The sequence below is a fragment of the Spodoptera frugiperda genome, chromosome 3, assembly GCF_023101765.2.
Source record: "Spodoptera frugiperda isolate SF20-4 chromosome 3, AGI-APGP_CSIRO_Sfru_2.0, whole genome shotgun sequence".
NCBI classification, from domain to species: domain Eukaryota; kingdom Metazoa; phylum Arthropoda; class Insecta; order Lepidoptera; family Noctuidae; genus Spodoptera; species Spodoptera frugiperda.
Window position 1 is genome coordinate 7,776,712 of NC_064214.1, and position 17,774 is coordinate 7,794,485.

Here is a 17,774-nt window from a genome sequence, read left to right on the forward strand (position 1 = left end):
TGTATACTACAATCATCAAAATCTATTCAGTAGTTTCAGCATGTTTGACAGACAAACATCCTAACAAACAAACTTTCACATAATTGTGATTGACTTCATTCGATTCCAGCGTTGTGCACAGTATCATTCATAAATCATCATTCGTTTTTTTGACAATTCTTAGTAATAACAGACTCTGAAATCAGGCCCGACTTTGAGCAATAATTCACGCTAATATGAGATCTGGTAAAAAAACACTGGTAAATTGAAAAATCTACTTTATTAACACCAAGTATGATATTGGTATAGTATGCATAATTTATACAGATTACAACGCTTTAATAGGATTTTAGGATAACTCTAGTGATCAAAGCGTATGAAGCCTCATGAACTCTGGCCGAGATTATAAGTAGGGAATAGAAAGGCCTCCTGTTTTATTAGGGTTCAATTTTGACTTTTAGGTGTCTAGTAGCAACACGCGGTATGAAATGGTTACCTATGGGATTTCTATGTAACAAAATGTTAGTGGTACATCTATTACAATGTAACGTCCCCGAAGGGGTAGGCAGAGGTGCACTTTACGGCACGTATTGCCGCTATAGAATGTACACCTTATTTTTACCATTTGTGTTATGAGTCCCGTGCAATAGGGGTGAGCCTATTGCCATATACTGGGCACCATTCCAGACTCCGTGCCACTACTGAGAAATTTTCGAAAAAACCCAGTAATACTTTGCCCGACCTGGGAATCGAACCCGAGACGCCTTGTCCAGCAGTCGCACTAGCGATCTCTTGACCAACGAGGCATGCATTTATGCATGTTTTCTAGCCCTTCGAAGAAAATGTACCTCTAGATTGTTATGGAAAGAACTGAAATATCCAGTCTAGATGGATCAACTTACAAAGTAAATAAAACAAAAATAATTTTCTGTAAGATTTAATTTTTAAAAATGATTTTCGGTGTTCTTATCCATTTGATGAGATTAGAAATGGCAGACGAAACATATCGTCTCAATAAATATTATGTTAACGTGTTTAGAATCTACTCTAAGGTACCCTCGCGATTGAATAGGATACTTTATAATCATAAAAAATATATTTACAATAAAATACCTAAACGTTTGGTAACATTGCTCACAATTATTAACGAAATAAATACTATTATTGCATAGCAATACTGTGTGTAAATCTATTTGTTGAAATCGACTACTTATCTAAGGTTTTTACAGTAAGCTTTGGCGAAATACAATTCTATTGTATTCTTGGAGCCACGGCCAATGTAGGGGCAAGGAACTAGTTGGAGTTAGAGTTTAGAGATGATGGCGTTGGTGAACTCGCTGCACTTGGCGGTGCCTCCGAGGTCTCCTGTTAGGGCTTTGCCCTCCTTGAGGACTTGGTAGCAGGCGTTCTGGATGCGCTCGGCGTCCTCGTGCAGCTTGAGGTGCCGCAGCATCATGATGGCGGACAGCAGCAGCGCCGTGGGGTTGGCCATGTCCTTGCCTGCGATGTCCGGGGCTGTGCCGTGCACCTGGACATACCGTTTTATTATACACACTGGAAACACAAGCTACTCGATGCTGTTTATAAGATTTTCAACCTTATTCTATTGGAATAAAGTTGAAAATCTATTAGTGATGTAGTATATAGTACATACAAAAATATAAAACGTAAAAAATACATTTGCTATACCTTATATATAAGTGTTTTGAAATGAGGGTTCAGAAATAACATTCACACATGTTAGTTAATGCATTTATTTTGCTACTTATTCAATCATAAATTAACTAAACAATAAGCTTAAACAATAAAATGGTAAAATCATGTTTTCACAGCATTTTGTGTACTTGGTCATTATAGAAATAAAGATAACTACTTGATAATGGTAAAAAATGTTTCTATTTAATCTATGGTAATTTTAAAAGCCTTATTCTTTATGTAATGGCAGTGAATTTGTGTATACAGGCTCACACGCTAGCATTTAGTGTTAAGAAAGAATAACTTTTAAAATCCTGGTGTAAAACCTATTGATACAAGCAAATTGAAAGTTTATTCACGTGCCCATAAAGTTCAGTTTCCCATAAAGGGGAAAAATATTGTTTACTTAATTTTTGTCTATTTTCAAACTTCTAGCCGGTTCTAGAGCTAAAATAAATAATTTCAAACAGACACAAACATTTCATTTCTAACTAAAACTACATTTTAATGTATTAAACGCCTTTATAACTACTTCTTTCCCGCTCACTCGAACATTTTTGATAAAACAAAATGCATCATATTTCTACATGAATTAAGTTCTTTTTCATGTGTAGTTAAGTACGCCGAGTGAGACAGAATATCCACGATTTCACATCTCTTCAAAAAATATACGAGGACATACACATTATCTTTTGTAGGTATATTTCATAATACCATTTGTTTAGTATCAATCTTCATAACTGCCGCTGTTACACAAAATTCGACTTAATTCGTTAACGTATTCGGTATATTTTCGAGAAACAAACTAAGTATTTAGACCACGGACATGTATTCTAGATTCGAAAAAAAAGTATTTACTAAATATCTCACTGTATCACAATGCTACATTGAACTAACTGGAATAAAGAAAAAAAAAACAGCCGTCTATATCACTATCTTCCGTCTTACTCTAGCCTATTAGGAAAATAATATTATACTACTATTTTCAATTCAAATATCAATGTCATAAGGTCGAATATTACTTGTACTAATCAGCTGTAATATTATTTTATTTAATACAAGGCTAATCTCAATAAATGTAGTAATACTTGTGTTAAGACTGAAATGGTAATTGGTAACTTAAGGCAAAGTATATAACTAAAATGGCCATCGCCTATTAGAATCAACTGGCACCCGACCAGCTGGTTCGCGGGTGGACGGCGCGTGGACAACGAGTGGACGTCGGGTGGTCAACTAGGAAACGTCGCGCAGTCAACGAATGGACATCGCATGGTCCATACATTTTCGAGTAGTCGTTTATTTTTTGTTCTGCGTTTACGACAATTATCAATCATGCGAGCGACGAGTTGTCAACTAGTGGTCCACCCGCCGTCCAGCAGCGGTCAACGCGGCGAACGACGCGAAGTTCATATTTTGGTTACCGGTTGTTGGGTGACTATAATGAACGATGACCTTGAAGTAAGTAAGCTATGGCTTTAACTTTTATTTATTTGATAATTCAAGTAGATGAAGAAATTTCATTTTGATTCCCATCTACAAAAACAATCGAATAAATATAAAAACAACAGCAGATCTATGTTCTACGCAGGGAATGTACATAAATAGTGAAATAAATTACACTGTCAACTACTTCTTTGGCAGTTATACCGGCTTGTGAGTGCACTGACTGAGGTATGAACCCGAGACTTCATCTAGCATCATACACTTAATATTCTATTTAAACAAATAATTATCGAAATGATATATTAGCTATATATCATTTCGATAATTATTTTTACCTTTCAATTTTCTCTTAGACCATCACTTTAATGTTACATGTTTGCTGAAATATTATTTCGGATAGCTTCAAAAACCAATGCAGTACTAGTTGTAATATTTATTTTATATATCTTCACTCGCGTTCGATTGATATCCTCCCATTGAAGAGAATGCTGACATTAAATCAATTTTTTAAGAATATTCTTTATTTTTATACAGTAATTCTGTTCAAAAGTTAATTTTCAAGTACCTCAGCCAGTAAACTGCACACTTATCACTAAATAGGTCAACAATTTGATCTAGTAATTGAACTAACCCTCATGTGTTACCTCACAATGCGACCTTTCATCACCGACACGCCACTGTTTCGATACAGGACTAAATACAACCACTTACAAAATTATTCAGAAAAAAATATCTAACAAAATGCACATGATAATACTTGTTTTGTAATAATAATAATTAAAAAATGTTAAAGTAAATCTTTAAGTAAAGATATTGAATCAATTTACTTTTCTATTCTGTCAACACATTTTCAACCTTACCACACAAAACAATTAAGTTCAGAATCGATTACAGAAAGACATATCAGTAGACAACCTACTATAAAGTACAGAGACACTATTATTTTGTACCTAGTCCCTTCCAAAACAATGACTAGCTATTAAGCACCAAGGTTTTATTGCTCCGGCTCGTCCAAGTATTTGATAATCTCCGCAGTGAAACCGGAGCAGGTTCCATTCCCTCCTAGATCAGGAGTTAACACCCTCCCTTCCCTGAGGACCCTGAAGCAGGCTCGTTGTATCTTCTCAGCTTCGTTGTGAAGGTTCAGATGTCTCAGCATCATGACTCCGGACAACAGGAGAGCGGTCGGATTGGCCAAGTCTTTGCCGGCAATCGCGGGCGCTGTTCCATGCACCTAGAAAACGATTATCAAGTTAAATCAAGCCTTATATTTAAGTAGAAAAGGTTTAGTTTCACATGAGTTAGTATTGTACATTGGTTATTTGTTATGGAATGGTTTTTAGAACAGCGGTTATCATTCAAATGATATGTTGTTAGGTGAAAGAAATCAATTTTTCTATAACCAGCCAACTTAGTAATTGAGTAGAATTCAATGCGGAAATTAATAATAATAAAATGGACATGTTTGTACAATAGTATAACTAGGCTTCAAATATAATCATAACGTTTTTATGTAATTGAAAGTTCTTTCGAAAAGGACATTTTTAGAGGAAGGGACAATAACAAACATCAATCCATATTTTCCTCAAGAGACAAGCAGAGAATATCTCCCATTTTTAGACAATTACATAAGGTAGAGAATATTTCAACAAACAAGGACGCAATCCGGTCGCCATGCCATTTCAGTCATCCCATTTGCGACCACGGAACATACAAGTGAAGAATAAATTTGAATAGTTTCAGAAAGAGCTTCCAAAGCTTTGTAACATAGGAACACATGCTAACAGTGATTTATAAAAAAAACCACTGATATAATGAAAATAACATTAATGTCCATTTCCACCAACTTCTCTTAAATTTTCATGAACCCCTTAATCTAAGATAGGTGACACTTAACGACACTTAGGCTTTTATCAACCTATAAGTGACACCTTACAAGAAATAGGTTAGGTGTTCTCTCACATTAAGTAACTCTTAGTTAAGAGGTGGTTTAGGGGATGGTTGGTGAAAACGGGTTTAAGACATTCACATATTAGTTCACATGTCATAAAAACAGGTTAATCAAAACATAAATAAAATGTCGAATCGTCATGCGGTTATTGCCATGTCATGTAAAAAGATTTTTTTGAACATGTAACCCACACCTGTTAGTTCAAAACTCAATAATTTGAATCGACTTATCTTTCCAAGTCATTTTGGTTGATAATTTCACTTTTTTCATAGTGGTAACACTTTTAGAGAATTTTTGGCAAACACTAGTGTAGGAAACCGAAAAAGTTATCTAAAATGGCGCAGGAAGATCCATTTTAGGTGTTTTTAATGCAGCTTTTGAATATTTCCATTTCTGACGATTCTGTGTGGTGTCCCACGTCGATTTTTCTAATGATACACCTCTGCTTAGTCGATTACAGGCGGGTATGGCTTGCACTTGTTCATTTTAAATCCACTATCGATCATTTTACTGGCAGTATTGACTGATTTTGTCAGAAGTAATTCTTCATATCATTTCTCAACAGTACCCTGAGTATAAGTTTGCTTTACGTTTTACGAAATCGAAACAGTGCGTTCAACGTTCTGATTGGTTGGTACATTCAGAATAAGGGTACAGATAGAATTAACCACTGGTTATTATCATCAGTATCGTGGTTACAATTTTTCTTCTGTCTTCTGTTCCATTCAAGAACGAGTATGTATTTTCACAGCATTGTAGCAGTGATGGAGCTCATGATAAACAAAAGGAACTCTTTGGCAGACTTTTTCCTATTCTTCCTCCCTTAAGTGAACTCAAAGGCATTCTAAAAGTTGGCATTTTAAAATATTACATCCTCTCTTTCATCTTAATCTGAAGTTTCTCTTTTCCTTCATTTAGGTAACAACATAATCTTCAGAATGTAGCTAACAGGAAAAAGGCATAAAATATATGACTTTATACTTTTGATCTACTGCAGGTAAACTTAAACAAATACTTACGGATTCGAATAGCGCTCCGTTCTTGCCGATGTTGCCCGAGGGCGTGAGGCCGAGGCCGCCGACGAGACCCGAACACAAGTCCGACATGATGTCTCCGTACAAGTTGGGCATCACCTGGAATACAGTACACAAGCATTGTTAATTAACTTTATTAATAAACTAACGACCCGCCCCAGCTTCGCATGGGTGCAATGGTGATATATTTTTCATGTATTATACAATAAATATAAACCTTCATCTTGAATCACTCATATCTATTAAAAAAAAACCGCTACAAAATTCGTTGCGTAGTTTTAAAGATTAAGCATACAAAGCGACATAGAGACAGAGAAAGCGACTTTGTTTTATACTATGTAGTGACTTCACTAGTGGCTAGTGCTGAAGATCAGCGATGTGACTCGAGCCATCGTGCTCGGGCTACGGCATTTTAGCTGAGCACTGGCCTTTTTGCGCTGTGTAGATTATTATATTTTTTTGTATTACCTTACAACGGTGCAATAAACTATTCTTTCTTTCTTATAGGTTGGTGAACCCCAAAATGTTGTTATATGTCACCTATCTTAGTTTAGTAGTTTCTAAAAATGTAAGAAAGATACCTGAAAATGGGCACTAGGACAACAGACGAACACGTAGGTACTAGGCCAGCAGAAATTATATAGCAGTGTAAGTATACTGACCAATACGTCGAACTTGGCGGGGTCCTGCACCATGTTGAGGCAGACGGTGTCGAGGTAGCGCTCCTCGAACTTGATGTCGGGGTACTTGGTCGCCACGTCGCGGCAGCACCGCAGGAACAGACCGTCTGACATACGCCTGGAATGTACGCGGGGAATGGTTAGATACTGTGCAGTTGACACGCGTTGATGTCATGTAGCCCCCATCATCAGGAGATATATTATAACACTGTTCTTGTACAGTTTAAGGAATGCAATAGGCCTTGAGTCTTAAACTTTAAATATAAAATGTGTTCAGTGCTGAAATTAAAAAGATCTTAGGCTAAAATTTTTTTTTAAATTTTGGGATAAATTATTACGGAACCAAGCACATAAAGGTTTTGCGTAAAGTGTGCATAAATGTTCTTACATTTCGTGATTGAAATTAAGATTAATGATGTTATATCAAAGTACATTTTTATTGAATATCCTAATTGAACCTGTAAACTATAGCGAGATTTTAATGGAATATTTCTCTAAATTTAATATAGGATGTGTATACAAGTACAATGAAAGTCATTTATAATAGAAAAATGAATCGCTAAATGTGTTGCTAGGCAAGAATCTCGAGAACAGTTGAATCGATTTCGCTAATTACTATTTTGTTGTGTTTGTTACTAGTAGAAGGTTCTTATGTAAGTACTAAAGCGAAACTAAAGTTCGCACGGTCCCCTAATAAATAATAGTTATTTATTAATTAATACCAATGAATAACACGCAAATTGCCACCTATCAGCCGTCCAATATGTTCATGTGACATTGAGCGTAGTACTCACTACATGCCACTTAGCGTACCTTATATGCACTGGAGTAGATTACAGTCTATTATCGTTAGTGCCGGTGTTTAGTTACAACATGTTATTTAGTAAAATAAGGTCAATTGAGACTAATTTTTTAACTAACTTGGTGTAGTAGGTTAATTATTGCTTGTATTGTGAGGTTCTAATTGGTATTTGTTTTTGTTTAACATCAATTTTTATGATCATCATTGCCTGCTAGATATTGGTACTATTTCACTTAGTACCGAACCGATTTAGATGAAATTCGTGGATTTATTGATAACTCTAAGCTACATGTTGAGTGCATAACCACATATTTTTAAAAGACGTCGGTTTGCAAAGTATATAAGCACACCGCAACTAGTATGGTGATTAGTGACATTTTTGTGTTTAAACATGAAACAAAAACTACATACATAAACTCACGCTGTCTCTCAGAGGGGTAAGCCAATCTGCTTAAGATTCGTACGAATCTTTGGCGTTGTATTGTCTCTACAATAGAACGCCAATTGCTACGAATCTTTGGGGTTCTATTGTCTCTACAATAGAACGCCAATTACTACGAATCTTACATACTTCTTTCGCTTCATCAACAGTCATCAGTCTTTTCATGCATACTCGTCGGCTAAGGGTATTACAATATACTTTTTATAATAATTATAGTATACTTATAATTAAACCTTTCTCTGGTCGATATATGGCGGTCTAGGGCGTCCTCTACAGACAGTCCCATTCATATTCTTTATACTACTTTCGTGAAACAAGACATATAATCAATTCGCTTAAGGTTCAACGACCAACTACAAATTTACACTATAGAAAAAAAAACTTTCTTTAGCCAAAAGTACTTACATAATATTAGCTTTATGTACAGCTGTGACCTTCTTCCTCTTGTTCTCCTTGGCGAATACGAAGGCGAACTCCGCGACCCTCATGGACGCCTCCTCCGTGATCAGCTTGATGGACTGCACCACTCCGTCCACGATCTCGTGCTCGATGCCCGAGTACTCTCCCTCCGTGTTCTCTCTGATTGTCACTACGTCTACATTGTCGTACAGGGTCTTGATACTGGAATAGAAGAACGTGTTTGTTAGTCATTGTATAAGTTTCCCTTTTTTGGGGAGGAAAAATTTAGATGGAAAATGTTTGTAGGTAGGCTAGATATGTGTATTGTTCTAGTTTGAAGGTAGAACCCGCATAATTTGAAGGTTTCCATAAAAGAAAACAGCAAATACATCGGAAAAGAGACGCACCCGCATGATGTCGGAGGCATATATTTAAGAAATAAACATATTTGTCATGATACGTGCATTGAAGATAAAGATCAATCATTATTGATGATTTAAATGTTTAAGAATGTTTGATAATTTTTTCAAAATGTGTATGAGTAAAATAGACAGAATCATCCTGTATCCTATAGACAGGTCAAAGTCAAAGCATTTATTTCAATTAATCCTTAAGGCACTTTTGAAACGTCTGTCAGTGAAGCTAGGTGCTCGTTCCAAAGAGCTAAGGTAATGAAAACAACAAACGGTAACATTTACCACGCAGACTGGATAGCTCTGTAGTAAAATAAGAATAGTTCGGTCCAGTGCGTAGCTCCTACTGCATGCGTAACTTGGCAAGGAGCCAGCCTTTAAAACGCAGCGATGGAGATGACAAATCTAATGTTTTTTGTAATGCAGGTGTATTAGAATTGTATTGTGAACCTGATTGAAAAAGAGTAACCCATGGAGTTTCTTGTTCGTTCAAAAAAATCTATAATTTGGAACGAGCAAATTGCTTCACTATAGGACTGACCGAAAGACATTTTGTTTTTTAATATTGTAATATTTGCTTTGGCGTTCAATAGTGCCTATTGTGCGCCCAAAAGTCTATTTGAAATAAATAATTTTGACTGTGACTTTGACTTAGTGATAGAATCTAATACAAGTAAACCGAAAATATTATTGTAACTACTAATTAAAACAATGTTTGAATAGAGCTACTTCTAACGATGTTAATATCAACAATTTCATAGCTCATTTTTCTCCATAGGAATATACATGTTAGTTTATGGACAAAATAGCATAACTAAAACACCGACAGAAAGCTCCGTTCAATATTGGAATAAATTATTTGAATCGTTTAGGATCTAGGGATTAATGTTGGCTACTCAAACACGAGTACCACCTAAGTTCGAAACCAGGGCAACCGAATATGATGGACATCTAGCATGAACACTTAATTTAAAATAAAAATGGCTGACATGGTCACATGGTTTATGTTGACCAATTAGACCTAAAATTGGTGTTACTAGGTATATACCTAATCGATATCGATCAACAAACCACGGTTTCATTTGCCACAAATGGAGTCAGAGAAAAAAGCGTGTAAAAAACGGACCGAACAAGAACGAATCGTAACACTTTTTAGAGCGCAAGTTCAATACACTACAAAAAGAATAAAAAAACATGGCTACTGTGAGAGTTCTCGAGCCGTCTGAACCTTTAACAATGAGAAATTAATACAGTAACTTACAGAGTTACTTAGATAAGTACAGTATAAGGTATTTTCGTTAATGGTAAAGCATTTTAAGCTAGCTTTTTTTTGAGGGGGAAAAATCATCCAATGACTTCTCTAGCTTGGGCGAGGCGAGAGGGAGTGTCAGACTCTTACTGACTAAAAAAAACACCCCGTTCCTACTCTTGCTTTTCAAGCCGGAGCCCCGGTAACCCGTTAAGCTAGCTTAGCTTCTTTATAGTATTAGATTAAACCTGTAATGATAGATGTTTCTTACATCTATCATTACAGGTTTAATCATAAATAAATAAATAAGTATTGTATCAACTTTATAACTGAGGCCACTCCTCAATAAGGAAACCCTTTAGAGTTATTACCTAAGGTCAGTTACCGAGAAACGTAGGTACTACTGGGTTTTCTAATTTCTAAACTCTTACTAGAGACATGCACAATGAATACGATACGAATAGAATTATGCCCAGTGTATGGCTGGATGATCCTTAGGCAGCTAACGTAAAGATGGGTAAATTAGCTAGAAGGATCTTTTGCCCTTCGAAGAATGACAACCGAAATATTATGTAAAAAATCCAGTTGCTAGTTTGTTCTCTCATATCTTTAATTTACCTCAAAGCAACTCGATATAACAGTGAACGACCTCTGTGGCTCTGGGTCATTGAAACCTTTTTGTCATGCGTTGAGGAAACAGGCGCTTTTATTCAAAACATTAGAATGTAAACCTTTTAGCTATAATTTTAAAGTGGAAATCCCTTTGTATAATGGTTTTAGAATGCAAGAAACTTTGTAAGGCTTCGTTTTAAATGTAGTTACTAGCTCGGAAGAAATATTTTACTCTTGCATTTTGTGCATTATGCAACATTATTAGACTAATTTGACGTAAAACCGGGTTACCGGGGCTCTAGCTCGAAAAGCAGGAGTAGGAACGGGGTGGTTTTTAGTCAGTAAGAGTCTGACACTCCCTCTCGCCTCGCCTAATGACTTTCACCCCTCAAAAAAAAGGACAGGCGTAAACCCAAAGAGGTATTTCAATACGCCAATGACTAACAAACCTTTTTTCTAGAACCTTGAATAGCCCGCGTAGGAACTCATGCCAATGACACTGTCAAATGGCGTCAGATGTCTAGAGATACCCTTATCAGTACGTGCTAAGTAAAACGTCGCGTTATCATATTGTAGTCAGGGTAATTGATAGCCCATCTGTACGGTTTCTGATTTGTATTGCTTTATTGACGTAGTGATGCTGCTGAGAATGCTCAAGTGGGTATTACCTGCATTTAATATGCCCTTTTTTTGAGGGGGTAAAATCATCCAATGACTTCTTCCGCCTTGGGTGAGGCGGGAGGGAGTGTCAGACTCTTACTGACTAAAAACCACCCCGTTCCTTCTCTTGCTTTGAGCCGGAGCCCCGATAACCTTTTACGTTGTCCGCAGCTGCATTTAATATGCCCTAGGAGAATTATTATGTCTTACTTGGTTTATATTATCAAGTTAAGTCAGAATGTTAAATAAACAATTGTCATTAAAGTTGAAATAGATTATTGAGACCACTGCGCCTTAGTAAAGTATCTATTTCTATCTTGTCCAGTTACATTTTTTAAACAAACAGAATTGTGGGGCAAGACTAGTTTAAAATATTTAGGAAACACCTTACTTGCTTTATTTATCATCACTTAAAAATGTGTCACACTGCATTTAATAATTTTAATTAAAAACAAATGCATCAAGATCCAATCTAAATGCCATGTCAACAACTTTAAATGCGAACGATTGCACTTGGTAATCTGTATCATAACAATTATATTAAAAACGTATAACCGGTAAATTCCGGTTAGTGACATTATCAGCACGTGCCTGTTTATCGAGGAACCATTCATTTTAAGTTTGTCGACAACTTGAGATTATTTTTATCATATTAATACTACTTTTTTGGCCAAAGTCAAAGTTACTCAAATTATATGGACAAAGGCTCGTTTTGGTCTTTATTTTACATCATTTCCGAGTGTTTTAATAACTTCATGCCAAAAAGGTAATGAGATCTCTGTCCTAGAATAAAAAAAACCCGGAGCTACGGACTACCTAGCGGGTTTACCGGGGCTCCGGTTCGAAAAGCAGGAGTAGGAACGGGGTGGATTTTAGTCAGTAAAAGTCTGACATTCCCTCTCGCCTCGCCCAAGGCGGAAGAAGTCATTGGATGATTTTCCACCTCAAAAAAAAAGAGATGGCCTGACGAATGTCATAGACTCTTGAATTTTTTTTTATTCAGCAATAGGTCTATTTATCAGCCTGACTGTAATCCCAAGAACTAGATTTCCCGCATTACAGTTTTGAAATGGAAAACTAATAAGAAATGTGTTACAATTTGCTACGTAACTATTAGTAGGTATTAGCTGATTGATAACACGAACAGCAAACGCGTAGAAGGCGCCAAACGTACGTTTGTTTAGCGCCTGTATGTGATAACACAATAAGGTGCTAAATGATTGAGTTTGCTATGTCACTGGTGCGGACTACTTTTAACAGGATTCTGTAAATATATGTACAATTTAAGACCTTGACCCCACAGAACCACGTGTTAAATACTCGCATAACGATTATAAATATTTTATCTTTCAAATTATTATGTCTTTCGGCATACTCACGTAATTATTCGAGGAACTTAAATAATGTTATGTAGCAGCGCTCATGAATATGAGCCTCTAAGTAAGGCTTGAAACTATGTAGTTGGGTTCCTCGTCAAAATGTTACGTGAGTAAGCCGAAAAACATAATAATTAATTTAGTATGTCTTATGAAAGTTATAATATAAACATCTTTCAAATTGTTTGTGCAATATGTATACGTTTGGACGTTTCTGCTAATTTTAAAGTAAGATGTGGTTTCCAGCAGCGATTTCTTAGAAACATTCAATACAAATTCTTGCAGTTTAAAATGCCCGCAGTTACCCGATCGGTACGACTTAGACATAACATGGCATACAAAATCGTCCCACTGGGTCAGTCTTGCTAAAACTCGAGAAGTCAGCTGGGACCGATTTGGCTAATTTTCGTCTTGGATTATTTTTGGAAGTCCAGGGAAGGTTTGAAACGTGAAAAAATATGTTTGAGGCGGTACGAAGTTTGCCGGATCACAAGAGTTGAATATCCAGCTAGGATATTTATCCAAGAACTTTTGTAAATTGATAATACCAATGAGGCAATTTCCCTCACGTAAAAACCAGAAGGCTAACGGCAATCAATAATAAATCTAAACAATTTTCCTTAACACCTAACTGGTAAGCCTTAATGATAAATAGGCCCTCGACAAATCAATTCAAATACACCATATCTAAAAACCAGTGCGCTGAAGATAAAATTATACATTTACAAATATTATCATAAAACAACTCACGCGATTGAAATCAATTCCCTATAGATAAATTTGGACGGAGTATCGATAGTGTGTAATCGATTAGCTAGGATTATAACGTTAGAGGATTAATAATAAATTGCTTTTTGACTGATTACGAAATTGAATTAGGGGATATTCGTCAGTCGGGTTTTTGTGAATAGATTACGAGGACATTACGAGACGCAGTGTTCTATTCTACGTAAAGAGAATGTGCTACTCCTCATCGAAAACCGACGTGAATGCGTTGTGCGAGTGTGGTTACCGGAGGCCCAATTACCGTCTTCCTGATCTTCCCGTTTTCCGATTCCCCAATAACCCTTAAATTCCTAACCCCTAAAAGGCCAGCAACACACTTAACGTAACGCCTCTAGTGTTTCGGGTGTCTATGGGTGGCGATTGCTAACCATCAGGTGATCCGTCTGCTCATTTACTGGCTTATACCTTTTGAGCTATCGATACTATAATCCCCTTATCATCCAGCTTATAGGTACTATTGCACAATCATGACGGTTATTAATCTATATTAGGAAATTCTGATAATGATATGAGCTGGCAAGCTACCCTTGACCTTCGAAACATGATTATGTTTTAATTATTTAGGAAATTGTGTAGTAGAATCATCAACAGCCTATAAGTGGCCACTGCTGACCAAAAGCTTATTCTTGCACGGAGAAGTTTTGAGCATTAATCTCCACACTAGGTCAATGCGGGTTGGGACTTGCCAGTTGAAAATGAACAGTCATAATGCAATACTGTCTAAATATTTGATGGCGCCCTACCGGTCGATAGAGATAGAGTTGAATGCCCTACATGTCTGGGCAGAGAGCCAAGCTAAACAACAAAGTAATAAGCATTGCTATCACTTAGCAATACCTATTAGGATATTTTCTATTAGTACTGAAATTATTGGTATGCTCCATGGAAATCAACTAAATACATTTTCGAAATAAATTATTGAAAGTAAAGTTGCTGACTACAGAAAACATTTGTTTCACAAGGAATAGACCATAAAGTGTAATATCCTGCTAATACAAATGGACTACTTATTCAGAATAAAAAATCAATAATACTTTCTCAAAAATAATTGTTTTGCTGTCACAGTCACACTAATAAATCACTAAAATGTTCATAAAATACACTTTACTTATTAAAATAACTGTAATAAGTCATTCCTCACAATCACAGGCCTTGAAACATGTCTAGACGTGTTATCAAAGGTGACCCACATGCCACAATCAAGTCAAGTGCATCACACGTAAATATTTTGGTTTACTGCACTTTCTGATAAATCATGATCCCGGAAACTATCTTCGAGAGATAATACTTTAAATGGTTTGAAGAATTTATCAAGTAGTATTGTGTCTAATTAATAATTTCTAATTAAATATGGGAGATATTATAATATAAATACTCAATCCTTAGTTTAACTTATTAAACTTATATTATTATGATTTCAGAAATCTTCAGAAACTAATTAGGAACCGTAAAAAGTTAAATGTGTAGTATACAACAGGGACATGAATGACCGTTTTGGATGCCGTAACAAAATAAATGAGAAGATATTAAAGTATTGTCTTATACCAAGGATAAAGATCTCTACTTGTTGTTAAAGTTATTGAGTAAAACTAATGTTTCTGAATATTTATCTTCTCATACTTGACCCAAAACTAAACAAAAGAGTCTGAATAAATTAGCAGTATTTCCTCATAGTCTAGCTTCAAAATACAACATGGCTGTCTTACTAAAAAAACAAAAACAGCATAATGTGTTGCAATTTTATCCTGTTTGAGTCATGCAGTAATAATTGTAATAATATTATACCTAATGCACGCTTGCATAAAGTATTTCATTATAATGCTTATGCACAAAAATATACAAGGCAGTCTTGTTGCCTGGGGAATTCGGTCTGAGTCTAAACTAGACTTTTAAGGGGTGACTTAAATAGACTATAAATTATAAAATAAGGTAAATAATACATACCCCTCCATGCTTTTGCAGGGTCTGACATTGGCATATAAGTCAAACTCCTTACGCAGTGCCAAGTTCAGGGAGCGGTAGCCTTTACCGACTGGAGTCATCAACGGTCCCTTAAGACCGATTTTGTTTGCATTTACAGAGTCAATGGCTTTCTGAGGAATACCCATCTTGCCGTCAGGGCCCTAGAAGAAAAGGTTACAGTTAGTATAATGGAAATTAAATAGAATCAACTGGATCTACTGTCTTAAATCCTGGTAAACAGTAAAATACAAAAAAGGGTAAATAAATATAACCATCAATTTTGCCAATAATACTACTTATTATGCATGAGGTTGTCAATAAATCAGAATAGCATAGGAAAAATGTACTATGTTTTGTAACACTGACTTTTAGTTAGCTAGTTTATTTAAATAGGGACAATCCCCAATGAAAAATGTAATTCCATATGGGACTAATCCAACCAGAATAAACTGAAAACATGCAGTTGTATAAGGATACTGTAATAATTTATGTAACTCAAAACTTAGGATATTTATGATTACCTGCATACTTATGGACAATATTTTTAATTTAAGAAATACCTAGTTTATGTAATATATCAATGAGTTTCCTCTACAGTAGTTATTATCTATATTCTAGAATAATATCCACCACATTATGGCCCAGGGATTGATTTCCAAGACATTAGCATTGTTTACAATATAAATGCATATTCATAGATGCATTTTTATTTATAAAAATACTTGTAATTAAATTAACAATAGAAAAAGAAAAATATGTGAAATAAGTTAATTGCATTCTGTATTCTTATGTTGATTAAGCGTGACTGTAGCTAAACACAGAGAGTATGTAGTAAATAACACGGGGCTTACCCTAACAGCTGTGACGTCGACCTCATCCCATTCAATCGGGACTTTCGCGGCCTCGAAGATCTTCTGCACGGCGACCGTGATCTCAGGGCCGATTCCATGGCCAGGGATCAGCGTCACCTTGCGCACGCCAGAGCTGTACTGAGCGGCGCCGCTCCGGCTCACTGGGACCTACGTATCACCAGAAAATACCAGTCACATAACCTCAAATACATCACCAATTAATCACAAAAAAATAATATGTAACCTCATCATTCCCTCCCTTATGCACCCCAGAACTATTGCTCGCACCCGGCTCCAGCCATTTCAGCAGTGAACCCAACACTTTACTCTCACGAAAAGGATTCAAAAGCACTTTTATGTAATTCCTCGACATAACTATACTACTACGTCTATTTTTGGATAACGATAATTGTATCACAGCAAACCACTTAAGCTATAAGTTATGAAGGTCCATGCACAAGGACACTACGTTAGTTATTATGTAACACTTCTATCAACTTACAATTTTCCTGATAATTCTTGCAGCCATTTCTCTAATTTTTGCTAAATCGACGAGTGATAACTCCGCGGCGAAGGGCGGAGGGGGAGGAAATTGCAGCGCGGTTACTACGCATGACCGGAAATAGATATCAAGGACATTGACAGATGGTAAGAATTTTAAAAAATATAAGTACTTTCATTGGGAATAATATTATTACAAAAATATTATCTAATTAATTTATTATGATACCAATTTCCAAACTAATAAATGAACTTTATAGAATTACTTGAAGCTTACCTAACACCCACAAACTGATTGTTTCCTCGGCGTACACCCACATTTTTAGCATAAAAGTAATCAAATTACATACAATTTATTTTCTGAAGTATTCCTAGGTTAAATTTGTAGTGGAAAAATGTTTTTGTAATTTCTTTACCTCATTATAATGCACCGGAAGTTTATAGCATCATGGTAACACTGGTATAATCATGTGGAGCTAAAAGACTTAGTATCAAGATTTTCGTTTTCGTTACCTATAGAGATGTTTTATTACTGTAATAATCGATTTGATTTTAAATGCAAGCTTTTAACTTATCGATTTACTTACTTAGGCATCCCGTGATTTTCAAACGATTACAATATTTGTATTAACACTATCAATAAGTTAATGTATTAAATCATCATGTCATTCAACAACATTAAAAAATATAGATGACCTGACTTGTCGGTTTGTAACTTTAAGGTAATTTATCGATATATATTATAAATGACTGATATAACTGACCATATTTTCACATATTCCATAATATGGAGAAACCGTCCAATCGAATAATAGAAACTTAGGCCTGAAACTGGGTAAAGTAGACGTCCGCGCGGTCCAATACCAAAGTGTAAATCAGACAGGCTCTAATTTTAGTAATAATTTATAATCCATGAATAAGATCATTTTTATACCATAA

General features: G+C 35.7%; 1 protein-coding gene across 4 annotated transcripts; it reads right to left on the reverse strand.

Moving 5' to 3' along the window:
• Window positions 1-900: 900 nt before the first annotated feature.
• Window positions 901-16,994, reverse strand: LOC118273801 (probable isocitrate dehydrogenase [NAD] subunit alpha, mitochondrial). 4 transcript variants are annotated; one of them, XM_035590924.2, is made up of 7 exons: window positions 16,837-16,993; window positions 16,335-16,502; window positions 15,466-15,644; window positions 8,432-8,647; window positions 6,765-6,900; window positions 6,088-6,201; window positions 901-1,507 (listed from the first exon to the last, which is right to left on the reverse strand). In XM_035590924.2, the coding sequence occupies exons 1-7, from the start codon at window positions 16,861-16,863 to the stop codon at window positions 1,283-1,285; spliced, it is 1,065 nt and encodes a 354-aa protein (XP_035446817.1). In that variant the 5' UTR covers window positions 16,864-16,993; the 3' UTR covers window positions 901-1,282. The 4 variants fall into 4 exon arrangements, with proteins under 4 accessions (XP_035446817.1, XP_035446815.1, XP_035446816.1 ...); XM_035590922.2 differs by lacking the exon at window positions 16,837-16,993 and adding an exon at window positions 16,579-16,784; XM_035590923.2 differs by lacking the exon at window positions 901-1,507 and adding an exon at window positions 1,718-4,351 and having other exon boundaries at window positions 16,837-16,994.
• Between the last annotated feature and the right edge of the window lie 780 nt (window positions 16,995-17,774).

Excerpts from the sequence above, each read along its gene's own strand:
- LOC118273801 (XM_035590921.2), bottom strand. The coding sequence starts at position 16,707 with ATGTCGAGGAATTACATAAAAGTGCTTTTGAATCCTTTTCGTGAGAGT. Across the intron at positions 15,645-16,334 it reads TCGACGTCACAGCTGTTAGG|GGCCCTGACGGCAAGATGGG; the intron begins GTAAGCCCCGTG and ends CTTTTCTTCTAG. Across the intron at positions 6,901-8,431 it reads GTACATAAAGCTAATATTAT|GCGTATGTCAGACGGTCTGT; the intron begins GTAAGTACTTTT and ends CGTACATTCCAG.